Here is a 26,017-nt window from a genome sequence, read left to right as displayed (position 1 = left end):
AGGTTTGTCAAAGATCAGATGGTTGTAGACATGTGGTGTTATTTCTGAGGCCTCTGTTCTGTTCCATTGGTCTATGTATCTGTCTCGGTACCCGTACCATGCTGTTTTGGTTACTGTAGACTTGCAGTATAGTTTGAAGTCAGGTAGCGTGATGCCTCCAAATTTGTTCTTTTTGCCTAGGATTATCTTGGCTGTATGGGCTACTTTTTTGGTTTCATATGAAATTTAAAGTAGTTTTTTCTGCTTCTGTGAAGAACCAGAAATGGTAGCTTGATGGGAAAGGGATTGAATCTATAAATTACTTTATGGCCATTTTTATGATATTGATTCTTCCTATCCACAAGCATGGAATTTTTTTTCCCCCATTTGTTTGTGTCCTATTTCCTTGAGCAGTGGTTTGTAGTTTTCCTTGAAGAGGTCCTTCACGTCTCCTGTAAGTTGTATTCCTAGGTATTTTCTTTTCTTTTTCTTTTTCTTTTTTTTTTTTTTGAGATGGAGTCTCGCTCTGTTGCCCAGGCTGGAGTGCAGTGGCGCGATCTCCAGTCACTGCAAGTTCCGCCGCCTCCCAGGTTCACGCCATTCTCCTGCCTCAGCCTCCCTAGAAGCTGGGACTACAGGCGCCCGCCACCACGCCCGGCTAACTTTTTTGTATTTTCAGTAGAGACAGGGTTTCACCGTGTTTGCCAGGATGGTCTCGATCTCCTGACCTCGTGATCCGCCTGCCTCGGCCTCCCAAAGTGCTGGGATTACAGGCGTGAGCCACCGCGCCCAGCGGGTATTTTATTTTCTTTGTAGCAATTGTGAGAGTTCACTCATGATTTTGCTCTCTGCTTGTCTATTACTGGTATATAGGAATGCTCGTGATTTTTGCACATTGGTTTTGCATCCTGAGACTTCGTTGAAGTTGCTTATCAGCTTAAGGAGTGTTTGGGCTGAGACAATGGGGTTTTCTAAATATACAATCATGTTATCTGCAAACAGAGACAGTTTGCCTTCCTCTCTTCCTATCTGAATAGTCTGTATTTCTTTCTCTTGCCTGATTGCCCTGGCTGGAACTTCCAATACTATGTTGAATAGGAGTGGTGAGAGAGGCCATCCTTTTCCTGTGCCAGTTCTCAAAGGGAATGCTTCTAGCTTTTGCCCATACGATACTGGCTATGGGTTTTTCATAAATAGCTATTATTTTGAGATATGTTCCATCAATACCTAGTTTATTGGGAATTTTTAGCACTAAGAGGTGTTGAGTTTTATTGAAGGCCTTTTTGGCATCTATTGAGATATTCATGTGGCTTTTTCTTTGGTTCTGTTTATGGGATGGATTACGTTTATTGATTTGCATATGATGAACCAGCCTTGCATCCCAGGGATGAAGCTGACTTGATCATGGTGGATAAGCTTTTTGATGTGCTGCCGGATTCAGTTTGCCAGTATTTTATTGATGATTTTCACATTAATGTTCACCAGGGGTATTGGCCTGAAATTTTCTTTTCTTGTGTCTCTGCCAGGTTTTGGAATCAGAATGATGCTGGCCTCATAAAATGAGTTACAGAGGGCTCCCTCTTTTTCTATTGTTTGGAAGTTTCAGAATGAATGGTACCAGCTCCTCTTTGTACCTCGGGTAGAATTCGGCTGTAAATCCATCTGGTCCTGGGCTTTTCTTGGTTGGTAGGGTATTAATTATTGCCTCAATTTCAGAACTTGTTATTGGTCCTTTCAGGGATTCAACTTCTTCCTGGTTTAGTCTTGGGAGTGTGTATGTGTCCAGGAATTTATCCATTTCATCTAGATTTTCTAGTTTATTTGCGTAGAAGTGTTGATAGTATTCTCTGATGGTAGTTTATATTTCTGTGGGATCAGTGGTGATAGCCCCTTTATTGATTTTTATTGTGTCTACTTGGTTCTTCTTTTCTTTGCCTGGCTAGCGGTCTATTTTGTTAATCTTTTCAAAAAACCAGCCCCTGGAGTCATTGATTTTTTTGAAGGGTTTTTTTTGTGTCTCTGTCTCCTTCAGTTCTGCTCTGATCTTGCTTGTCTTTTGTTAGCTTTTGAATTTGTTTGCTTTTGCTTCTCTAGTTCTTTTAATTGTGATGTTAGGGTGTCGATTTTAGATCTTTCCTGCTTTCTCATGTGGGCATTTAGTGCTATAAATTTCCCTCTTAACACTGCTTTAGCTGTGTGCCAGGGATTCTGGTACGTTTTCTCTCTGTTCTCATTGGTTTCAAAGAACTTCGTTATTTCTGCCTTAATTTTGTTATTTACCCAGTAGTCATTCAGGAGCAGGTTGTTCAGTTTCCATGTAGTTGTGCAGTTTTGGGTTTCTTAATCCTGAGCGCTAATTCGATTGCACTGTGTTCTGAAAGACTATTAGGATTTCCATTCTTTTGCATTTGCTGAGGAGTATTTCACTTCCAATTATGTGGTCAATTTTAGAGTAAGTGCTATGTGGTGCTGAGAAGAATGTATATTCTGTTGATTTAGGGTGGAGAGTTCTGTAGGTGTCTATTAGGTTCACTTGGTCCAGAGCTGAGTTCAAGTCCTGAGTATCCTTGTTAATTTTCTGCCTCGTTGATCTAATATTGACAGTGGGGTGTTAAAGTCTCCCATTATTATTGTGTGGGAGCCTAAGTCTCTTTGTAGGTCTCTAAGGACTTGTTTTATGACTCCGGGTGCTCCTGTATTGGGTGCATGTATATTTAGGATAGTTAGCTCTTCTTGTTGCATTGATCCCTTTACCATTAGGTAATGCCCTTGTTTGTCTTTTTTGATCTTCATTAGTTTAAAGTCTGTCTTATCAGAGACTAGGATTGCAACCCCTGCTTTTTTTTTGCTTTGCATTTTCTTGATAAATAACCAAAGGGTGAGTGGTTGATAGAGTGAGCCAGGCCTCGAGCGGTACTGTTGGGAGGTTGTGGGGAACACACAGACACGGGCACCCGTGAGAGCTAGAAGCACGCCACACCAGGGCGGGTCACGGTTCCCGCCCTGCAGAAGCCGTGAGGCCGGCATGTGTTGGTCTGTGCTGCCCAGCCTGTGGTGAGCCGTCTGCCCGGCCTGTGGTGAGTCGTCTGCCCGGCCTGTGGTGAGCTGTCACTCAACTAATCAAGTCCAGGCAGCAGAACGTGAACAGAGCCTCATGGGCACAGCTCTTGGCAATTACTGGCGCATCTCATTTTATTGCACTTCATTGTGCGTTTTATAAATGACAGGCGTGTGGCAGCCCCACTAGAGCAACCCTGTCAGTGCCACTCTTCCAGCAGCATGCCCACTCCACGTCTCCTCGTCTCCTTGTGGTAATTCTCGCAATACCTCAAACTGTTATTGTATGTGTTATAGTGACCTGTAGTGTCACGACTATCTCGGGGCGCCCATAAGAAACGGTGAACTTGATTGATAAATGTGAATGTTCTGACGGCTCTGCTGGTTGGCTGTCCCTCCCCGCTCCCCAGCCCCCACCCCACCACTCTTCAGGCCTCCCTATTCCCTGAGCCACAACATTGAAATTAGGTCAACTAATAACCCCACAGTGGCCTCTAAGTGTTCAAGTGAAAGGAAGAGTTGCAAGTCTCTCACATTAAATCAAAAGCTAGAAATGTTTAAGCTTAGTGAGGAAGGCACGTTGAAAGCCAAGACTGGCAGGAGAGGCCCAGCTTTCAGCCTAACAGTTAGCCAAGTTGTGAATGCAAAGGAAAAGTTATTTAAGGAAATTAAAAGTGGTCCTCCAGTGAACACACAAATGATAGTGAAACAGCCTTTTGCAGATAGGGAGAAAGTGTTAGTGGTCTGACAGATCAAACCAACCACAACATTCCCTTAAGCCAAAGCCTAAAACAGAGCGAGGTCCTGACTCTTTTCAATTCTGTGAAGGCTGAGTGATGTGAGGAAGCTGTGAACAGAAGTTTGGAGCTAGCAGAGGTTGGTCCACAAGGTTTAAGGAAAGAAGCCGTCTCCGTAATCGGAGTGTGAGGTGAGGCAGCAGCTCTCCAGAAGATCCTGCTAAGGTCACGATGGAGGTGGCCGCACTCAACCACAGACCTTCAGTGTAGAGGAAGCAACCTTGAACTGGAGAAGACACCATGCAGGACTTTCATGGGTAGGGAGAAGTCAATGCCTGGCTTCAGAGCTTCAGAAGACAGTCTGACTCTTATTAGAGGCTAATGCTGCTGTGACTTTAAAACCCATTTATGCCTAGTGTTCCATTATTGGAACGCTAAGCATGTGGGAGTTTACATTCTGCTTAAGGTCACTGCCAAGGTCTGCAAAAATTTAAAAATTGCAACCTCAGCCATAAATGGGTTAAGGTGAAGGCAGTGCTCACCATTCTGAGAATCCTAGGATTCTTAAGAATGAGGCTCTGCTCTGCCCGTGGCTCTAGAAATGGAACGGCAAGGCCCAGGTGGTAGCACATCTGTGCACAGCATGGTTCATGGAATACTGTAAACCCACTGTTAGGCCCTCAGAAAAGGAGATTCCTTTCAAAATACGACAGCTCGACGGTGCGCCTGGTCACCCAAGAGCTCTGAGGCCAGTGTACAAGGGGTTTGTGTTTTCGCGCTGACACAGCGTCCGTTCTGCAGCCCGTGGGCCCAGGCGTCATCCCAACTCTCACGTCTTACTGAAGAAAGACATTTTCTAAGGCTGTAGCCCACAGGTAGTGATTGCTCTGATGGATCTGAGCAAAGTAAATGAAAAACTTTGAATAACCATGGTCCAACTTACCAGGGACATTGAGATGAGTGGGAGGCTCTGAGAAGCAGTTATAAAATGCAAATTCTACAAGTATCTGGTTTAGCGTTTCAGAAACAGCCTTTTCAGGATCTACTTCTCAGGGACCCCCTCCAACCCCATCAGTGCCGCTCCTCCAGCAGCACGCCCACTGCACGTCTCCTTGTGGTAATTCTCGCAATACGTCAAACTGTTAGTGTATGTGTTGTGGTGACCTGTGGTGTCACTACCACCTTGGGACGCTCACATGAACCCCAAGGCACTTGGTGAAAACCCTTCCCAGGGAGTGGGCTTAGCGTGGGAAAGGAGGTTCCTCCTTGTCCTGCACACGCCATGTCCTTGGAGGGCCCAGAGCCCCCGCGGTCACCTGTCTTGTGTGTTCTTCCAGGGGCAGCTGGCAGTGTGGCCTCACAGCACATGCTTGTTCCATGTCTTGCTCTTTTCGCATAATGTAGATTGGAGGTCATTCCATGTGAAGCCGCTGGAGCCCCTGGGCTCTACTGCTGCTGTGACCTTTCTACTCAGGGGTATTTCCAGCTTATTTGAGCCGTATTAGCAAAGTGACGGGAAACCAGCCCCACGTACCCATCCCTGGAGCCAGCGTGTCCACCTTTTGTGTCCTCCACGCCTCCAGATCCCCACGCTGGTGTTGTGACACTCATTCCAGCCTCATTTCATCCATTATTGCTTCCCTGATGTATCTCAAAGAGATAAAAACGTTTAAAAGACCATAAAACCACCATTCCACCACAGAATTCCAAATATCCAATCAATGTTCAGATCTTCCTAATTGCCTTATAAATTGCTTCATGTTTTAAGTTTGCTTGCTGGAATCTGGCAGTGTCCGTGTCACCTTTACAACATGACTTTTCTGTCTCCCCGACGCCAACGCTCTTTTCTTAGTTCAGCTAAAGAAGGGGCTTGTGCATCCTGCACTCTGCTGACCGGGGCCCTGTGGTTTTGCGTGTTCTGCTCCGTCCTATTGAGAGGTGGTCAGACCGAGGCCACATCAGGCTCCCCTGCGATTCCGTTTGGTAGGAGCACCTCGGGGGTCTCAGGGCACCTCTGTGGCGCTGTTGTTGTGCCTTCCTCCACTGTTAGCTGAAATAGTAAAGGGAAATCCAAGGTTCACGTTCCTCACTAAAACATCCGCTCTTCGATTATACGGATGTTTCATGCATTTGTGATACGGTTACTCACTGATGTACATTTTGGCCATTTTAAATCATTCACTGTTTAAAATGCTGCTGTAGTAAGTATTTGTATCTATACATAATTTCACTCAAGTGGCTCTATGTGGAATAAATTCTAAAAATTTCTGGGTCAAAGAGCACACAGAATGCCCCAATCTTGCTGTTCACCACCTGCAGCGGCTGTGCCAACCCACCCCCACCAGCGATGGAGCACCTGCCTCGTGCCCTTACAGGGAGGGAAAGCATCTTCTCACATATTTATGAACTGCTTTATTTCCCTTTTAGTAAAGTATTCTTTTCATTAGCCCATTTTTCTATTGGTCAGTATTTTCATAAGGAAAACTCTCTGACGTGCTGCGAATTTTTCTGCCATTTGACATTTGATTCATTCTGAGACAATCACTCCTGGTTGTGAAATTCAAAAAACAACATTGTCCAATTTTGCTTCTGGGATTTCTACTTTTTAATTACATCTTTGATACAACTGGAATTTCTTTTGGTAAAGAGATTATAGATGCAAATTTTTCTTCCCATTTGGATACCTGATTGTCCCAACATCGTTTATATCCTGCTTTTTTTTCCAGGAATGCAATGCCATCTTTCTATGTTGGTTGTGAACATGCATTTGGCACCGGGCAGGGCCAACCCTCATGGCGTGTGTGTGAACACATCCCTAAACCATAGTCTGATTTACCCTGTTTTTGTAGTTCACGTGAGCAGAATCCAGCATCTGTGTTCCTGCATCTGGTGTTCACTCCACGTGTTTGGGGTGTGTGCATATCCGCTGTGTGTGGTGTGGACTTTACCCATGTCCCATGTGCAAACGCCACCCCACCCAGAGGCCACGCCAGGACCCAGGCCTGTGGGCAGTGGTTCCGTTTGCTCTTGCAAGGACACTGTGTCCTCCTGCGTGAGAGTCCCTGCTTCGGGTCTAATCCTGGGAGTGGAAGGCAGGTCGTGGGTGTGGCTGATACCCACCAAGAGGCTGCACACCCGGAGCCAGAGGGCCTGGCTGCACAGCTCCCTCGCACTGGGCTGGGCACTTGGTCACCGGCAGTTTGGGGAATGTGTTCTCATGGTGGTTTCAGGTGTGAGTCTGAGCATCAACCCCGTGTCCACTGGATGCTGGAGCTCTTCCCTCTCTGGCGCTGTTTCTCATCAGGGTGCCCCACCGGCCTACTGCACGCTGCGCCTCTCCTGACCTGTAGGAGTCCTCTGTGCCTCTGGCTGCTCACCTTTGTTGGTTTAATGTTTTGCAAATGTCTTCCTCCGTTTTGTGGTTTGCTTTTTCATTCTTCTAGTGGAACATGTTGCTTTACAGAAGCATCTACTTTCAACAGTCTTGTTTAAGACGGTGTCAGCACTGGTCCCAGTTCAGGCCTGGTCCCTGAACTCAGGTATGTTTTGCAAACTCTAGAAGAGAGAGACAAGGGAGGAAGGACAGGTAGCGGCAGAGTGTGTGGAAATGTTTTCCAGGCAGGATGGCTTTCATTCAAGTGACAGCATCATTTGAGAGACAGCAGTGGTAGGTGGTGTAATGGATTCTGACGTGGTGGGGGTAGGGGGCACGGCCAGGCTCCGATTCCTCCTGCTGGGCCCAAGGACTGAGGACTGTGACGGGAGTGCAGTCCCTCCTGTGTCCTGCCAGAGGCCAGAGACTTGGGTCCACCACTCCACCGGGATGTGTCTTCAGGAACTTCTTCAGGAGGTACTGGGGTGCCGGGAATGTCTGAAAGGCATTTCTGGACGCCTGCTGTGGCCTCATACAGGAGAGTAGGCGACCTGGCCAAAGTCGGCACACAAGACGAGATAAAGCATCCAGGGACGCGGGGTCACAGCCCTCACTCCACTGCAGGGGTGGGGATGAGAGAGGCCAGAGGGGATCAGACAGGGCCAGCTTTGATGGTTCTGAGATGCAGTTTCTGAGGGGCCTCCTCCCATTCCTGGCCTCTGCAGAGGGGTGGTTGTGTGGAGGGAAGGTGGGTCTGCCCTGGTCGAACAGCACAGGCATTGCCTGTTAGTCTCATTCCATTCCGAGTGCCCCCAGGGAGAGTCAGCCACCTTCTGCAGAGAGGCAAGGCCAGAAGGCAGGGGCCTCCCCTCTGGTGACCACCAGGGCCTGTGGTACAAGCAGTGCCGGCTGCTGTCCTCTCTGGCCCTTGTCTCCTTCCAGCCTCTCCGCTATTAGCAGAGCGGCAGAAGTTCATAGTAGACCACTTGACAGGTAGACACAGGCCACCCCCAACCCCTGGCCCTGGAGGAGGCTCCCCAGTGGCCTCCTGGAGCCAGGAGAGATGGAACTGAGCTGTATCTGCTGCTCCCGACAGGACCTCACAGGGGGCGCCTTTGAGGACAACCTGAGGTCGCTGCACTTGCAGGAGGGCCGGGACTTCCTTCACTTCAGCTGACGGACCCAGGGCAGCTGCTCCCAGGTGGGTCTCTTCACCGAAGCACCATCTGAGTTTGTGCCTTTATTAGGCTTGATTTCCTCTACATTCTGCTCTTATTCTAATTTTCTTTAGTTAGTCTTCTGCTTATGTTCAGCTCATTAATTTCCCGCCTTTCTTCTCTAATGTATAATTCAAGACTTCAGAATCACTTAAGCACCACTTTCGGTGAATTCTATCTGTTGTGATTATTTTACCTTTCATTATATATAATTTTCATTATTTCTTTTAAAGAGATGTTCTTAAAAACATCTTTTTAAAATTTGTGTGTACACACACACACACACACTTGGGTTCTGTAACTGTCCACTGGGTCGAGCTTTTCAACCGTGCCTTATGACACTTTATTGAAAGGTATCAATTCAGTAAAATACACTGTGGTAGTAGATGACCAATTTCTTCTTCAATGTTTGCTTTAATATCTTCTGAGACTGGGTTACAAATGTAGGAAAGTTCTACCTTCCTGTTGCACTGAGCCTTTAATCATCATATAGTATGTATCTATTCCTAATAATCTGCCTGCCTTTAACTGGAGAACGTTGTCATTAACATAGGGGTTTTAATCCATTTACATTTATTGTGCCCTAAAATATTTATGTGTTTTGTTTTGTTTTTGTTTTTGCAGCTCGTTCTGCCTTTTCCTCTTGCCATTCTTGCAATTTTGATAGTGTATTTTTTATTCTTGCTCCATTTCTCTCCTACTAGTAGTACAGAAGTTATCTTCCCCATATATTAACTGTTCGTGACTCTAAAAACTTCAACATGCACTTAGCCAAGCTGATAAATGAATTATCTGCACTCTGTTCCAGGAGAACATAAAGACTTAAGATGCTCTAAATTCAGCCACCAACTCTGCTGCTGATTTATATGCTGCTGTTGTCCATTTTAAGCAATTCTATATGCTTTAAAAAAATCCATGTATCAGCCATCTTTCTGTTTTTATGGTCACAGTTTATTGCTTTCCTTGCTCCACATTCCTCCCACTATCCAACTGTGATCATTTCCCTCCTGCCTAAAGTTTATCCACAAAGCAGTAGTTCTCAACAAGGGATGAATTCACGCCCAGAAGATATTTGGCAATCTCTGGAGACATTTCTTTTTTCCTTTTGTCACAGCTGGGTAGGGGGATGGCTACTGCCATCTGGGATGTTGCTGAATAACCTGCAATACACAGGACAGCTCTCACAACAAATAACCCCAAATATTAAGCCAAGATTAAAAAACCAAACATGCATTAGAACAGCATATTTTTATCTAAATGACTTCATTTTGTTCTCTTCTTTAGTGCTATGCTATGGGCACAATTCAAGCGACTTAGCAGCTATTTGCTTTCAGCATAATGAAGATCTTGGTCTACTCCCTCCTCAGCCCCAGGGCTGCTGCTGGGAAACTGGTAGTCATTGGCATCACTCTGTCCTCCTTACAGTTCCGCAGTTTCGCGGTGGCAAGTCTAGATGTGTGAGACTGTTGGGCTTCTGTAGCTGGGGACTGTTGCATGTCAGTATGGAGTGTCTGCATCGTTTCATTTCGTCCCGAGACCCCAATTACCCAAACGTTAGACATTCTTCAATGTCTCTTGATGTTGCTTTCGTATTTTCCAGTTCTCCAGATAATTTTTTCAGATCTTCCAGTTTTCTAACTCTCTCTTCAGCAATGTCTAAGCTATCCATTGAGCTTTTAATTTCACTTCTTACATTTTTAGGGGCTCTATTTTTTTCAAATCTCTTGATAATTTCTAGCCCTTTTCAAAAATGTACTCATAAGCCTACATTCTTCCAGAGAGGTTTTATATTTGCATCTTTTTTTATTATTATTAAAGTTCTAGGGTACATGTGCATAACGTGCAGGTTTGTTACATATGTATACCTGTGCCATGTTGGTGTGCTGCACCCTATATTTGCATCTTCTGCCCCTTGTCCGGGAATACCACTGGTCAAGGCCAAGTCAATCGAATTTTCCACTTTAGGAGTTTTGGGGATCATACAGTTAGTATTAATTCAGGCCACTTCAGGGGAGATTAAGAGTCTTGCGCTGTTCCTTTGAGAAAGATTTATTTAGGGTCCCAGCTCTATATAGGGGTCTCCTATTAGATCTGGACCTGGGCCTTATCCCCTCTCATCCATTCTGCTATCAAAACAGCATGACTGGACTCCAGGGCTCAGCAGAAACCCTCAGGATCTCCAAGGTCTCTGCTTTCACATGGAGGGTTTCTGGTTTGTGCCTAGAATGTGTTTGTGGGTGCACAAATCCTGCACCAGCTCCCCGATTCCAGGGATACTGGCTTCTTGCTGCTCTCTAAACTCACAAAGCTTGCTCCACTTCTGGGACCACAAGCATTCTCTTTTCTGCCATTGGGCAGTTTGTTTGGACTTCTGCCCAAATGCTGCTCCTTCAGAGCAGTTTTCTGAACACCTCTTCTAGGGGTCAACACCCAACACACCGTTGCATTGCCCACTTTATCTTTCCTCGTAGTGCTCAGTATTGCCTGCCTTGATGGTGCTTGCTTGTTCATTTGCTATTGTCTGCCCCAGCTATCATGTGAGCAAGGGGTTCCTCACCAAACTCCATCACCTGGACCCTGGTGGGCTCCAGAAACGGCTGCTGAATGAAAGAGGGCTTTCCAGGTCACCAGTTATCTGGTGAGCACAAGTGCCCAGTGATGGAGGGGATCCAGTAGGAAAGAGGCAGTAGCCAGTGGAGCGGTCCTCTTTCCTTAGGTTGCTAAGTTAGACCGACATTGAAAGAACTGCTTTGCCACACACTGTCACTGATGGGCCTGGGTGGGGAATCGACCTGCCTCCATGTCTTAAAATGCCATTTCTCTGGAATCTTCTTTTAATTGCACTAAGAACAATTCCTGTTTTTCTCAGAAGCCACTTGTTCCCTCCATCCTCAGTGCATCCCAGGCCAGCAGGAGGCAGGAGCTTTGTGAGCTGCAGGCATGGCAACGGTGCACCCCAGTTCCACACCCAGCAGGCGCAACCACCAAGTCTCGTGTGTGCTGACCACAGGAGCCGAAGCTTTTCCACTGTGTGGACTCGTGGCCAAGGCTGGGCCTGGTCACCCAGGACCCTCACCACGTGATCCCAGCCAATCAAGGGGACAGTTCGAGGAGGAGGAGACCCCAATTACACAGGTTGGAATAAAATGTTTAAATCTTGTAAAAATGTAACACAAGGCTCTTTTAAGGGATAAAGACTGCTGGCCACCAGGTCAAGCACAAGAATGGTAGTGTGTGAACCCCACACTCCTGTGTGGCCAGGTCACCACACACATTCCGTGAAGCGCTGTCTGCTGAACAGACAGCATGAACTGTCACAGTCCTGGCCTTGTGGTCCTGGTGCCCTCCCAAGTGAGAACCACGACTGAGCCTTGCCTCACAGATGCAGGCGGCAGCTCCCAGTTCTGGGCCTGCCCAAGTTCCTGTGTCCAGACCCCATCCCCACCTGAGCGAGCAGGCCAGGGAGCCACCCCAATCTACACCATGCACACGGCACCCCTGGGCTCTTCACCCAGGGAAAGGGCTGCTCACCCAAGCCCTTGGGCCTCCGAGTGGCCACACCTGAGGCTGCTTTGGTGCTGCTGGCGGTGGTTCTGCACCTCAAGCCCTGTGAGCACAGCACAGGTCCCAGGTAGATGGGTGTGAGTTGCTACCACAGTGAAATTTTTATACACATTCCCCTCACCAGCTTTGGGATGGATCAGCATGAGCTCAGATACGGAGACAAAGGTAGCCTCCTGCCCTTTGCTTAAAAACCTCAGTGTAGACTCTGCCCAAGCTCTCCTAAGACAGTGTAATCATTTCAAGAATTGTATTTCCCGTATTATTGTAGAGGCACACATTGGACTCTGACAATTCCCCTTGCAGCAGACATTTGTGAAGCTGCTGGTCTGCACACCCATCAATCAGTGACCCTTGCACTGCAGGGGGATCACATTCACGATGCTCACGTGTGCACAGGTGGGAGGACAGCACCCCCACCAGGCAGATGGTCCCAGAAACAGCATCTGCGCAGCACTCTAGACCATGCCTGCCACCAGGGCTTGTCAGTTCTCTGGCATTTGAACCTCTGATTTAACATTCATCTCTCTCCAAGACTGGGCAGACCACCACCTGTGGCCAGACATCTCACACAGCAGGGACGGCACCAGGCGAGAAGGGGGCCTGGTCTCCAGGCAGGAGGAGTGGAACCCAACCCCCTCAGGCTGACCCCTGGGCAGTGAGCCTCTCCATCACTCTACACGCATCAGGCTCAGAGGCAGAAGGCAGGGACTTCTTGGTACATGATTTTATAGGAAGCACATCTGTGTTCAAGTGAAGGCAGAGGCATCCAGCCCAGGTCATTAGAGTGCAGGTGCAGAGAGGAAAAGCTGTCCGCTGGTGCCAGCCTCCGAGGGCCAGCGCTACCCTTCAACAGCTGGAGGCACCACCGTGCCAGGCTTTCCACACCGGCCTCCCTCAGCAACAAGACATTCCCCACCAGGCAGGGGTGAGGTACGGGCTCCAGGACTGGCTTCAGCAGGCATGAGGCTGCAGAAGAGACAAGACAAGCTCAGGCTGGTCAGCTCCATCACACACCATTCCCAGCCAGGGGACCCTCGCCCCTCTGGGCCCTGTGTGGGGACTGACGCTTGGTTCCTGCAGGAAACTGTATTTGTGCCGTTTCCCCACACGCGGGAGCCTGAGCTATGTGGCTGACAGGCGCTCATGACTAACATGTCCTCGGAACGGCACCCCATCTGGGGAGCGGGAAGGGAGGTTCACTGCACTGCTCTTAACCTGCATTCACACGTTTGAAATTTTTCCTAATAAAAATGTAAAAAGCACATTTAACTCCAAAGTCTGCTGTTGACTTAGGCCTTTACACGCACACAAATGGGGAGGCTGTGTCCTGACGCTCAGCCCGTCCCCACTGCCCCCATGGATCTGGATGTGGTTCTCCCCTCCTGCCGTATGAAAGGAGGCTGAGAGGAAGGAGCCGACCCGGGTAACTAGAGAGACAGGACAGCAACCCTGGGCCCCAGCCCCCGTGATAATTGAGGCACTTGTTTTTGTTACTTTAGAAGAAGAGTGACGGGCTGGCAAGGTGCATGGGGCAGCTTCTGGGGGCCTCTCACCCAGCCCTGGCCCCACTCGTGGGAGGCAGATGAGGGGTAGGGAGGCACTCTTGGCACTTGGGAGTGCAAACAGACCCCAGGGTCAGGCATGAGGAGCCTGGATCAAGCTGAGGCCAACCCCACCCACCCCCCAGCCTCTCAAACATGCCCCAGAGCAAGTGGCCTAGATGCCACAGGGGCCCACAGGTGTGGGCAGTGGCCAGAGAAGGCAGCTCTGCTGGTCCCGTAATCCCAGGGGTCCTGACATGAGACGAGGGAATGGACCGTGTGGATGCACTGGCAGAAGTCGGGCACAGCCGCTGACCCCAGAACATTCGAGGGCTCAGGGAAGCACAGGCATCTCATGCTGTGCAGGTGACAGCGTTACCTGGGGCACCAGCTGGGGCCTGGGCACACCCAGGAGGTCACACAGACGGTTGCGCTGCTCTCTCACGACTGCAAGCTCCGCGTCCCTGTGAGGAGAGGGAGCCATGAATCTCTCAAGTGCCCACCTTAGAACCTCAGGTGTGCAGAGGCCCCACGTCAGCTTCCATGGCAGCAATCGGGGAAAGGAGACCTCACCCCAGATGTCTGCAGCCAGGCCGAGGGCAGAAAAGACACCACAGGAGCCCGTTCTCCAACAGGGCCTCAAGCCTGAGCCCTTTCCAGAATCGCAGGACGGCTCCTTCCCAACAAGGGTCGCCCCTCGGGGAGGACCATGCCCACACCCAGTGCAGGGGCTGCAGGAGGACAGACCAAGTGAGGCCAAGGAAGGGCTGACAAGGATTTTTGAAGTTTTAACTCAGCTGTTGATGCCAAATAAAAATTCTAGCAATGCCAATGCTGTGGAGATGTCTGGGGCATGTGTTTCATTTGTAATTTAAAAGATTCTCTTTAAATTCTAAGGATTTTTTTTTTTAACAGAAAGGGGATTAAACTATAGGAGAAGCCCCCAGGCCCACCCTGCTAGTTCCTCCCTCCCTGATTGTGAGGAAAGGAGGCTGCCCCGGCCCAGCCTTGCTGGAGGAGGCCTCAGCCCACTCGGGACACCTGGCTTCTTCACTGTCCTGAAGCCGGTTATTTTAGAATCTGATCCAGAATGCACCTTGGTGTTCCAAAAACATCATTTTAAAGACGTGTCTCCAGAGCAGTAGTTAAGACGGCCAATCTCTCAATGGATGTTGAGGAGACAGCCCAGCTGCTCCTGGTTCCTCTCCGGGGACCACATGTTTGTTTAGGAGCAGAGACGCTCACTCCTCCCCAAACCACAAAACCTCAGGGAAGCCCTGGAGAGGCCACCTCTGTCCTCCGAGGCCACAGCAGCTGCCCAGCACCTGAGCTCTATGGGAACCCAGCCCTGTCGGAAGGTCACTGTTCCAAGGAGACACCTAGGGAACATCACCTACATCCTTGCTGGCTTCAACAGGTGGCACGGACCCCACAGACCTGTAGCAACGCACCGAGATCAGCACGGAGGCCCTCACAGTCGGCGCTCTAAACAGAGCAGCCAGCTGGGACTCAGCAGCACCTGGGACTCCACCACCCTGGGTGCGCCACGGGGACGCCCACACAGCCTCTGGGTGCTTCAGTCCTAATCTCCAACACGGGGTGACGAGACTGCTCCCCTTTTATAGGTGAGTGTGCAAGTGAGCATGTGTGTGAGCCAGCGTGGGTGCACATGCCCACATGTGTAAGGCACCATCACTGCTGCTCCCAGGACCACACCAGTTGGCCCAGGACACCTAAGCCTGCACTTTCCCCACTCTGCTCTCTCATTCAGACCCTCCTATCCCCCCAACTCAACAGACACATCTTTCAAAACTGCCATTCTAATCCACCCACGGTAAAGAAACCAGCCCACGTTGTAAAGAAACTGTGCCTGCCACAGTAAACGTGGAGAGTGGCGCTGTGGCCTCCTGAGGGTCTCCCGGCCCCGGGAAGGGGGTGGACATCCAAGCAGAGGCGTGGGGAGAGCTTTTCTTGTTTCCGCCTGTGCCTCGATTTCCTATAGGTGCTCACACGGCCTATTCCAAGAAAACTGAAGAGAGGCCCAAGAGGCCCTCCCTGGGGGGCGCCTGGGGCAGCAGTACCTGCCAGGCCTTCAGTGCCCTCGGCTCCATGGACCACCATACACAGCCTTGTGGTGGCACAGGTGGCCGTCCCCCCAGTGGGATGGATGGCTTTGCTGTGTTTCTGACACCTGACAGTGTTCGGGGACAGGGTGGTTGAGGTTTCGGCTACAGCACCACTGCTGCCTCGTAAAATCCAAGCAGAGGCTACCGAGGCCGGGGAGCCCTCTTTCCTCCTCCTGTCAGAGGGTTTTGGGAGAGGCGAGTGGACGTGGTAGGGAAGAGGGCGGTGCCAGGCCCGGGTGGCCATGCAGGAAGGGTCTTCACTCACCACGCAGTGTCGCTGAGCACAGTCACCACCTCGTCCAGCACGTCCGCGCCCACGACGTCACTGTAGGTGAGCAATGTCTCGTACACCTGGCTGGCCGTGGTCTTCCGGATCTGGGACAGGGACGCAGTGCATTGATGGGAGCGAAGCACCACTGCCCCACCCCGAAGAGACGACAGGAGCCAGGTCAGGGAGCCCCGTCGGTGGAAGGCGTCAGGAGGAGGGCTCTGACCCTGCATCCCATCCATCCCAGCCACAGCAGGAGGCGCCTTCCACGCCCCTTAACCACCTCCTCCCTCCACAGACACACAGCTGCAGGCTCCTAGCAGTGAAGCTCACATGGTTCCTGTTTAAATGCTCTATTAACCAATGTGCCCCCTCTCCAGAGAAGCAATCTCGCCTGCTTTTTTCCATGAGGGAAGCAATCACACCTGCTCTCTTTGCTAGCGGTGCCCTGGTCATCACGTCTCACTGAGCTGGTGGTCAGAGCCCCGGGCCCACCCCTGGAGGTGCTGGGTCAGCAGGACAGGGCCTAGGAACCTGCATGCTGAAGCCCCAGAGGTGCTGAGGCTGAGGGTCCAGCACCCCGCTTCGAGAACCGCTGTATAACGTGAAGTTACTTTTGCCTTTTAGGAAAATGTCACCTTTGGATCATCTGAGATTTTTTTGCAGCCAGGAGAAAAGAAATCCTAGAAGTCTAACAGCCGGGGAGTGCTGGGGATGAAGGGCACTGCCCCAGGTGTGCTTGAACCACTTCAGCCTGGATGCTTCCAGAAGCTCCTGAGCCAGTTCCCACGGCCAGGTCACCCCTCGATTTGTGTCCATAGAAATGCCAGCTGGACACCCCATCCTTGAAGCCAGAACAGTGACGTCCGAGCCCCTTGACGGCTGCGTGCCTGGGATGCACCATCACCCAGGTGTGTGTTACAGAGAGGGCTCGGCTGGAAAGCACCCCAGCACAATAGTGCCTTCCAAAGCCTCTTTGTCACCAAAGGGCTTGAGTCCACACAGCAAACACCCATGAACGCGGGAGGCACTCACCAGCGGGAAGCGGTGGCAGAGGAGCAGACACAGCTGCAGGAGGGCGCTCCTCCTCACGTTGCCGGGGAACTGCACCATCCCGCAGAACCTGAGAGCAGCACAGCGGCCGGGTGAGCCCCGCCCCCACGCAGGCCGACCCCAGGAAACCCGACTCCAGGACCCACATAGAGACCTAGGAAGAGCAGATCCACGAGCAGAGTGCGGACCTGGAGCCCTGAGCCAGAGGTGTGTCTGTGTGCACATGTGCACTGTGCCTATACACGCGTGGGTGTTACACTGGGGAAGTGAGGACGCCTCGGAGGATCTCCTGCAGGGCTGCTCACCCTGCCACGAGGACCCCCGCCTCGAAGAGCCACAGAGCAGCCAAGGTGCCTATCGCTGGCTGGCGCACCTGCCCAGTGTCCACCTGAGCGCCGCAGAGCAAGGCACGCAACAGCGACCCCCTGGGCACACAGAACTGGGGAGGCAGCCCCTGGCCACATACCTCCTTTGTGGGGCCTCCCCTCCCCCCAGGGCAGAGCGTGAGGGCAGCAGGGGTGGAACTCGCTTGTCCCGGCACCAGCACCTGGGCTGCCTCCCGCCTCCCACTGCAACTGCTTTGGACATTGGAACGCACAATTTTAGCTTGAGGGGTAACACTAACTGCTCCTCTCCCGCCTGGAGCCGCGGACTCCTGCCCTCGGCCAAGGGAGGCTGCGCCCTGGCGTTGTGTGTAAGGCCAGTAGCACTTGAAACTCACACGAGGATAGCTGACAGCAGTTTCTGGACGTCTTTGGAATTCTTGATTTCTTTCTTACAAAGCGCAAGCAACTTCACAGCAAAGGGGTGGCTGGAAGAACAACACACTCTTTAGAGATGAGCTTTCACAGGCAGCCCCAGGACGCCACTTCTTCTGTCTCAAAGAAGGTCAACTCCGTCCTCCCAGTGGCTCAGTCCAAGAAGCCTGCAGCCCTGTGGGCCCCTCTGCCAGCAAGTCCGCTGGTCCCCATCCCGGTACCTCCACAGGCCAGCCTGGTCCCCAGCTGCTGTGCCACCACCTGGCCGGCCTCTGCTCTCTCTCACCTGTGGTACAGCAGCCCCCACGGGGCCCCCACCTCCCTTCCCAGGCCCCAGGGTCCGTCCCCAACACAGCGGCAGCCAGGATGCCTGTGCTCCTCCACCGCCCTCTCCAGAGGCTGCCTGGCCTGGGCTGCTGCACAGCCGGGGGAATTTGCCGACACACAGAGGACACGCTCTCCAGAGGTAGCCTGGCCTGGGCTACTGCAGAGCCAGGGGAATCTGCTGACGCACAGAGGACACACAAGGCTGTGCAGGGTTGTTTTGAGCCTTCAGTGGCAGCAGGGACAAGGGTTGAGGCTTGGTGCTGACAAAGACACAGCCCTGATGAGCAGCTCTGAGAGGGCACCCAGAAGGCCACTCCAGGGAGGAGAGGGAGAAGACACGCACCTGCCTCTCAGTGGGGAATGCAGCCAAGTTCCAGCCACCCGACAGGCCAGGAAACCCTCACTGCTGACCGTAGGTCAAGGAGACCCCAGGCTGCTGCTACCCTCCCTCAGGTGCCCAGAAAAGGCAAACTAAGGTCCTGCCTGCCAAAACGCAGGCTTAGCCCAGGCCTTGGCTTGCTCTGAAGTGGAACCCCTCAAACGCAACGTCCAGAGAGTACACAACAGCAGACAAGTAAGAAGACAAAGAAACCCGCTCGGGCTGCAGCTCAGACACACCCAGCCAAACAGGCAGGAGAAGTGTGTTCAAGAGGATGGACGCCGGGCACGGAAGGAAGGGCCGCAGGGAACGGCCAAGCAGAAAGCGCGACAAGCAGATGTGGAAACACACGAGACAAAAAACCTGCACCTGAAAAGACGCAAAACTCCCAAATAAGAATTCCACAAATGATAGTTCAAAGTCGTTTAGAGACATTTTCAGAGAGAATCAGCAGCTGGCAGGCGGGCCAAAGGTAACGAAGCAGAGAGGGAAAAGACGTGTGAAAACTGCAGAGGAGGGGACGAGGGAAACGCATGAGCGTGATGGTGACAGAAACCCAGGGAAGGAGCAAACCTGAGCAGGAGGCGGGAAACCCAGGCCGTTCGCAGGGAGCACAGGCTGGCTCAGAGGTGACACTCAAAAGCAACAACAGAAGCCAGGAGGAAGTGGGAAAATATTTTTCATGTGCTGAAACAAAACAGCCACCTGAATTCTATATACCCTCTGAAAACAATCTGCACATAAAATGGGAAAGCTTCACCAGTAGCAGACCCCACTCAAGGAAATCCAAGGGAGTGTGCTCTGGGGAGAGGGAATGTGAACCTCGATGCAGGGGGAGGGGGCGGGTCCCAAAATCAGTAAGTGATGAGAGACAAAGAAAGCAGTAAAAACGTGGAAAATTCAAAATAACGCACATTACACAATACCATCCAAGACAAAATATCCAACAATAGTAGCATATAACTCAAGACGCAAGCACGCAGAACCAACATATTCTAATATCCTTGCTGTTGCCCAAGAAGGCCAAAATGTTGAAAACTGCACTTCGCTAAGAATATGTGGTGTCATTTCTAATTTCCAGGGTAAGTGTTAACAGAACAGAAAAAAAGAGTAAAATGTCCCAAACAAATATATGAAAATAATGGAATGACAAAAGCAATTCTACTAATCCAACAAAAAGCACAGATGGGGGCAGGGAGGGGGCACTGGGAACGCAGCACAGGGAAAAGCCCTGTGAGTGGCAGACTGAGAACGAAGGGGATTATAAAGGTCATGAAGGACACAGGTAAAAGCTACAGGCTGAATTTTTACAAAACTATACTGTTCTATGAGAGATGTACAAAAACATAAATATATGAAGATACTGAAAGTAAAAGAATGGAAAAAAGTACACAGTTCAAAGTCAAGCGAAGCAAGACAAAGAATGAGTGAAGCAAAAAGCATCCTAGAAATGAAGTGGGTGACAAGGGCAAGATTCAGCCCACAAACACGCTTCAAAATCTGAAAACTGACAAAACTATAGAGAGAAACACAAAGAGCTGTATTCATAGAAGGACATGGCAGGAGGTATTTTCTCTACCATCCTATTTTGGGGGAAAAAAATTTTTTTTTTTTTTTTTGGAAACTAGAGTCTGGCTGTGTTGCCCAGGCTGGAGTGCAGTGGCTCAATCTCAGCTCACTGCAAACTTCACCTCCCAGGCCCAAGCCATCCTCCTACCTCAGCCTCCCAAGTAATTGGGAATACAGGCACCACCACACCCGGCTCATGTTTTTGTATTTTTTGTACAGATGGGGTTCCACCATGTTGGCCAGGCTGCTCCCAAACTCCTGAGCTCAAGTGATCCACCCACCTTGGCCTCTCGAAGTGCTGGGATTACAGGCGTGAACCACAGCACCCAGCCTTATTTTGAAATTTTTAAGCCAGAAAAATATATGTTAATATTTTAGGCCAAGCGCAGTGGCTCACGCCTATGGTCCCAGCACTTTGGGAGGCAGAGGCAGGCAGATCACCTCAGGTCGGGAGTTCGAGACCAGTCTGACCAACGTGGTGTAACCCCATCTCTACTAAAAATACAAAATTACCTGGGCATGGCACCGCATGCCTGTAATCCCAGCTACTAGGGAGGCTGAGACAGGAGAATCACTTGAACCCAGGAGGTGGAGGTTGTGGTAAGCTGAGATCGCGCCAATTCACTCCAGCCTGGGCAATAATAGCAAAAGTGTCTCAAAAAAAAATTTTTTTAATGGAATATTTAGCATTATATTAAACGATAATACACCACAACCGAGCTGGGTACACCTGTGAACATGGAGGTTGTTCCAACAGCAGGTGTAAGGTCAGTGATGCCCATGAACAAACTAAAAGGGGAAACCCTGTGATGCTGTCAGATTAAAACACATGTGCAGAGCAGCATCCAGCAAAGATGGAGCAACAGAGACCAGATCCGCCTCCCGCCCGAAGGTTAAGACAGAGCCAAGTCCAGCAGGTGGCAGGCTCCAGCGGGAAGCCCATGGTGAGCAGCGGGAACCCCAAGTCTGCAGAGCTCGTTCAGGTTCTCAGCACCAGAGGGGGCTTCCTGGGGGCCCTTGAGGACTCACCTGGGCCTGGGTCAGCCAGTGCCTGAGTACGAGGACGCTGCCCAAGGCTGGGAAGGAACCACCCAAAAGATGACCAGAAGCCCTGGCACTGCCCCAGCAGCAGTGGGAAGGGAAGCGCCAGGGAGCAGAGACCTTAAAGAGGCAGAAAAACCCGGAGACCAGAGCGGCTCTGGGTCCACCTGACAGCTTAAGAACAGCGCCCAAGCCGGGCGCAGTGGCTCACGCCTGTAATCCCAGCACTTTGGGAGGCCGAGGTGGGCAGGTCACTTGAGGTCAGGAGTTTGAGACCAGCCTGACCAATATGGTGAAACCCTGTCTCTACTAAAAATACAAAAAATTAGCCAGGTGTGGTGGTGCACACCTGTAATCCCAGCTACTTAGGAGGCTGGGAGAGAACTGCTTGAACCCGGAAGGAGGTGGTGGCGAGCTGAAATCGAGCCACTGCACTCCAGCCTGGGCAACACAGCAAGACTCCATCTCAAACAAACAAAAAGCAGTGCCCCCCAAAAAAGACCACACTGTCTCCAGATGACCCAATGCACCCCAGATACAAATATATCCAGGTCAGGGGCAGTGGTTCACACCTGTAATCCCAGCACTTTAGGAGGCCAAGGCAGCAAGACCAGCCTGGGAAACACAGTGAACCCCATCTCTACTACAAACACAAACATCAGCCATACATCAGACTACAGCGCATGCCTGTAGTCCCAGATCCTTGGGGGGCTGAGGTAGAGGCTGCAGTGAGCTGTGATTCTGCCACTGAACTCCAGCCTGGGCAACAGAGCTAGACCTTGTCTCAAAAATAAATAAGTAAAAAACACTGGCCCAACACGGTAAAATTCAATGAAGCAACAAAACATGGCAACAACGAGATGACCACTCAGGGCCAACAACTCAGCTGAGGCCGGCCAGGGACATCCGCAGGGCGCAGAAGCAAGGAGCTCCCATCTCCTGTGCAAGTCCTTGCCGGGTCACCAGCCTCTGCCCTCTCCCCTGCGAGTCTCATCCCCGTACAGCGCGGGGCCCCCGCCTCAGCCCCACATGGGGTTGACTGCACTTACAGTCATAATATGTCATCACGTAACTCATTATTCTGTGTTATTTTGAGGGTCAGTTGTTAGGACAGTATTTACAGTCATCATAACTGACCCTGAACACACCGGAAGATCATTTCCTGGAATTCTGATCTCTGTGTCTGATTACTTTTTCAAACGTGAGCTACTTAGGCTTAATCAAAAAGGAAGTCATGAAAAGCAGAGCCTCACTCCTCCTCCGTGGTGAAGATGTCGAAGCAGCCGTGGGTGAGCACGTGGTCCAGAGTCTTCAGCAGCGGCAGGGACACCCTGAGGGGAGAAGGAGCTGTGAGACCCTGGACACCAGCAACAAGGACGCCCATCCCTGACTGGCTGAGAGTCAGTACGATCCCAGTGGAAACCCTGGCACCACTGTGGAAACCAAAAAGCCCCCTTTATAATGTATGTGGAAACACAAATCTTCAGGAAAAGATAAAACAACTGGCAGGAAGGAACAAGGCTGGAGGCTGACACTGAACTTCGAAGATGATGGTAAAGCGGAAGGGATGGAAACAGCACAGCCCTGGTGCAAAGTGAAGCAAACATGTCGGGCACAGAAGGCTCCAAAGTAAACCCACAGTTTCTTACAAAGCTGCAACGGCAACACAGCGGAGAGGGAGCCCTCCCGGCAATTGGGGTGAGCACTGCTGGGCATCAAGGTCCTGTGCCGACGCTACACCACGTACGAAACCTCACTCAAGACACACCCCAGGTCTAAATACACAACCCAAAACTATCAAACTTCTAGGACAAAACAAAATCTCGGTGACCACGGATTAGGCAAGCTTGTCTCAGACACACCAGAAATATCTGTGCCTCAGAGGACAAGGGGAGATGCTGGAGCATGAGGAAAGTGTAAGGCCCCGCTCAGTGCGTGGAAGGGACAGGCAGGGAGAAAACATCCTCAAGTCACATGTGTGACGAGGGAGGATCGGACCACAATGGTCCAGGAAGGAGAACAGAAAAAAATGAAGACGCTTCTCCAAAGAGGATATAAAGCAGCAAGGCGCCAGAGAGCGCGACCTCAGACAGCAGCAGCAGCAGGAAGGCATGACACGTGGGTGCTCCGGAAAGCCTCCAGCAGCTTTCCAAAGCTAGACATTCGCCTCCGTGTGAGCCAGCCTGCGGCACCTCGGTAGTTGCCCCACAGAAAAGGAGCCTGGGGAGGTTCCCTCTGGGCGACAGGAGCCTCAGGAGAGCTTTAGCACAGGCCAACGGACACAGGAGAGCTGGGCTCCGCAGCCCACGGCGAGGGAGGCCCTGCTGTGCACAGCTACCCACAGGCTTGCACACACTGACTGCCCGCAGCTCTACCAGCAATAGCCCCAAGGGAGAAACAACCAAAACGCCCACAGACACACTGTGGTGCCTCCACCAATGGACACGACTCGTCAGCGAGGAGAAATGAGCGACCGGCACACGGCCCAGACGCCTCAGGGGGCCACGTGCCGAGGCTGTGGTGACACAGGTCAGGCGCACAGACTCGAAGCGCCAGGAGGAAACCTTGGGCTGGAGCCCTCCATCGTCAATGGGGACGGTTTCAAGGGTGGACACCTGTCAAAATCGATCGAACTGCCCCCTTTATGTGCAGCTGATTATAGTCGTAACGAGAAAAGAAAACACGGCTGGGCCGAGTTCCTGTTTGCTGAGAGCGACATCTGTGCTTCCCGGGAGAGGCGGCCGAGGCCCCGCCCGAGGGGACACCAGGCCCACGTCCTCGTCCTCACACACGCTGGGAACAGCCCTTCCAGAGGATGTTCCCAATTCTGAGGTCAAGGCCCACAGGGTCTATACTCTGCCTCCAAGTAAAGGCAGAAACCTCCAGAAGGCAGGCACGTTTCTCACTTGACATTCCATCCTCAGGAACGCAACGCTCTCACTCGCTGGGTGGCTGTCTCCACAAGCGCGTCCCCGGGAGCACCGAGCCAGAGGAGCTCGCCACAACGCCTTCCTAGACGCAGGGACCACCTTCTACTCATATTACCTTTACATCCAGTGTACACAAAACAGTCACTTCCCTGCCTAACGTGCAGGCTGGAAGAGGAGGTGCAGGGGCTGAGGCTTCACCGCCCAGAGAACCATGAGCTACAGGCACATCCTCCTCGCTGAGCCACCAACTGGTAAAGCATGTGTCTCGCTTCTCCCTTCAGACCCCAGACAGACCCTGCAAGACCCCTAAGATCTAGGGAACGTGGTGAGAGGCACCAGCACCACTCACAGCCCTGAGGCCGCCAGAGACACCACTCACCTGTCATTCAGAAGGTTGTCCTCCCAGATCTGCAGAAGGGTCCCGCTGAAGCTGCCCAGGGCCTGCGGGTCCCTCTGAATGCCCTTCATGTACTCGAAGAGGCTCTGGGTGGAGTGCCGGACCTGCAACACGCAGACGCCTCAGAAGGGAGTGGGACCCCCCAGCCCGCCACCCCTCAGGCTTGGCTGCAGCCGGTCACGCATCTGCTAAAGCGGAGAACTGCTCTGAGCCGCGGAGACGTGAAGGTCTGGCCCACAGCGGCTGGTGTGGACGCCAGCACAGAGGCAACCACGGTGCAGACACCCAAAGCAGACACACAGCTCTCGGCAGCGGCAGCACAGCCTGAGGCCTCACTTAGGACGTGAGGGCGCACGTGACGAAAGCCTGCACCCACTCACGTTGGGTTTCGCTCACGTTTCCCACCGAAGCGGGATTTGATCATCCCCGCAACTCCCCTGTGTGCAGAAGAATGCCTGGGGGCCCGGCTCGCACGGCCTGGGTCTCCCCGCACGTGTCCGCATGGTGCAGAGGGCACCTCATGTCCTGGTACGTGTTTTCTAGGACGCAGCGGCTGTCACAGGGTTGCCACACGAAGCAGGTCATGACCCAAGGTGCAGGGGCCACGAGTGACAAGATGCAGTTCCAGTCCCCCAGCTTAGCCACGACTGAGGCTCTGGAGACCCTCCCCACAGACGTGGGAAGCTGCACCTGGAACCCTGGAAGTAGAGGGCGGGGCCCAGGTGTCCACGTGCAGGCATCAGACACAGGTCCCGGAGGGCTGAACCCCGAGGGGACGCTTGGGGCTCCATGGCTGCGGCCGCGGGAAGAGAGCGGAGCCGGCCCACTTCAAAGTCTGCTGCTGACCCCCACTCAACGTGCTGTTCCACCTTCATCAGACTCGACCCTCCCACAGGCCCTAAGCCTCCTGGGTCATGAGGAAGCCGCTGGGCCCCTGACCCCCTAACCAAATATGCCAGAGAGAGAGACAGAAAGCACTGGAAGAAAAGGCCCAGCTCCACACACACTCCCAAGAAGCAAGGAAGCGCCAAGTGCCCCTGGAGCCACCACCTCCCACCCCCGCCAGCCCGATGCCTCCTCACCGTCGACTCCGTCAAGCCGCCCAGGGACACGACGAGCCCCAGCAGGACGGGGTAGCGGTAGGTGGGCAGCCCGAGGAGCTGGGTGATGCGTGAGAAGGCCTGGGAAGGTGCGTTCCAATTCACGGAGGCCACGTCGGACCTGCAAGAGAGTGAGTGGGACGAGGCCGGGCAGCCCATGATCTTGCCACGGCTGCGGGGCCAGTGTGGGCGGCCTCACCCCGACACTTCCTGGGAGCCAACGCGGGGGCGTATGCCCTGACGGTACCTGGGAAACAGCTTTTCCAGTTCTCCTCGGTGGGGCACGTGGGGGATGGGAGGGCTGTCAAAGTGCAGGAGCGTCAGGAACACGCTGATGGCGTGAGCACGGAAACGGTCGATCTTCTCACTGGCCTGCTGGGCCACACAGCACATGATGCGCTCACAGCTGCAAACCAAGAGCAGGAGGTAAACTGAGGTGGGCGGTAAACCGAGCGCGGGCAGTAAACCAAGAGCAGGAGGTAAACCGAGGCGGGCGGTAAACCGAGGGCGGGCGGTAAACCAAGCGCGGGCGGTAAACCAAGTGCAGGTGGTAAACCGAGCGTGGGCAGTAAACCAAGCGCAGGCGGTAAACCGAGCGTAG

The 26,017-nt window shown here is 52.1% G+C and overlaps 3 protein-coding genes and 1 pseudogene across 16 annotated transcripts in view; 2 read left to right on the top strand and 2 right to left on the bottom strand.

The window, feature by feature from the left end:
* The window catches only part of B3GNTL1 (UDP-GlcNAc:betaGal beta-1,3-N-acetylglucosaminyltransferase like 1), a 127,379-nt gene extending 114,183 nt beyond the window's left edge, over positions 1 to 13,196 (top strand). For 10 of the 13 annotated variants that reach the window (XM_023194088.1, XM_023194093.1, XM_023194091.1 and 7 more), the window contains 2 exons: positions 8,243 to 8,347; positions 11,259 to 13,189. In XM_023194088.1, the coding sequence (XP_023049856.1) occupies positions 8,243 to 8,323 (81 nt within the window). In that variant the 3' untranslated portion in view covers positions 8,324 to 8,347; positions 11,259 to 13,189. Of the gene's footprint in view, positions 1 to 8,242; positions 8,348 to 11,232 lie in introns of all 13 variants that reach the window. The other 3 variants (XR_002726734.1, XM_023194090.1, XM_023194089.1) reach the window with 3 other exon arrangements.
* LOC111527665 lies at positions 2,748 to 8,236 on the top strand (annotated as a pseudogene). The gene has a single exon (XR_002726736.2). The product of XR_002726736.2 is annotated as an uncharacterized LOC111527665 (transcript).
* Positions 10,173 to 26,017, bottom strand: part of TBCD (tubulin folding cofactor D) — a 180,027-nt gene continuing 164,182 nt past the window's right edge. The window contains exons 30-38 of the mRNA XM_023194085.3: positions 25,664 to 25,822; positions 25,399 to 25,537; positions 24,299 to 24,420; positions 22,243 to 22,320; positions 17,637 to 17,726; positions 16,898 to 16,985; positions 15,860 to 15,969; positions 13,848 to 13,932; positions 10,173 to 12,893 (exon numbers count right to left, since the gene is read on the bottom strand). Of these exons, the coding sequence (XP_023049853.2) occupies positions 12,879 to 12,893; positions 13,848 to 13,932; positions 15,860 to 15,969; positions 16,898 to 16,985; positions 17,637 to 17,726; positions 22,243 to 22,320; positions 24,299 to 24,420; positions 25,399 to 25,537; positions 25,664 to 25,822 (886 nt within the window). The 3' untranslated portion in view covers positions 10,173 to 12,878. The remainder of the gene's footprint in view (positions 12,894 to 13,847; positions 13,933 to 15,859; positions 15,970 to 16,897; positions 16,986 to 17,636; positions 17,727 to 22,242; positions 22,321 to 24,298; positions 24,421 to 25,398; positions 25,538 to 25,663; positions 25,823 to 26,017) is intronic.
* On the bottom strand, positions 13,131 to 13,833 carry LOC111527666. The gene is given in 4 exon segments (XM_023194101.2): positions 13,131 to 13,456; positions 13,459 to 13,540; positions 13,542 to 13,622; positions 13,625 to 13,833. Coding segments are annotated over 4 exon segments (672 nt in total). The 5' UTR covers positions 13,826 to 13,833; the 3' UTR covers positions 13,131 to 13,148.

The sequence above is a fragment of the Piliocolobus tephrosceles genome, chromosome 16, assembly GCF_002776525.5.
Source record: "Piliocolobus tephrosceles isolate RC106 chromosome 16, ASM277652v3, whole genome shotgun sequence".
Taxonomy (NCBI): Eukaryota; Metazoa; Chordata; class Mammalia; order Primates; family Cercopithecidae; genus Piliocolobus; species Piliocolobus tephrosceles.
This window is presented reverse-complemented; position numbering and strand designations above follow the sequence as displayed.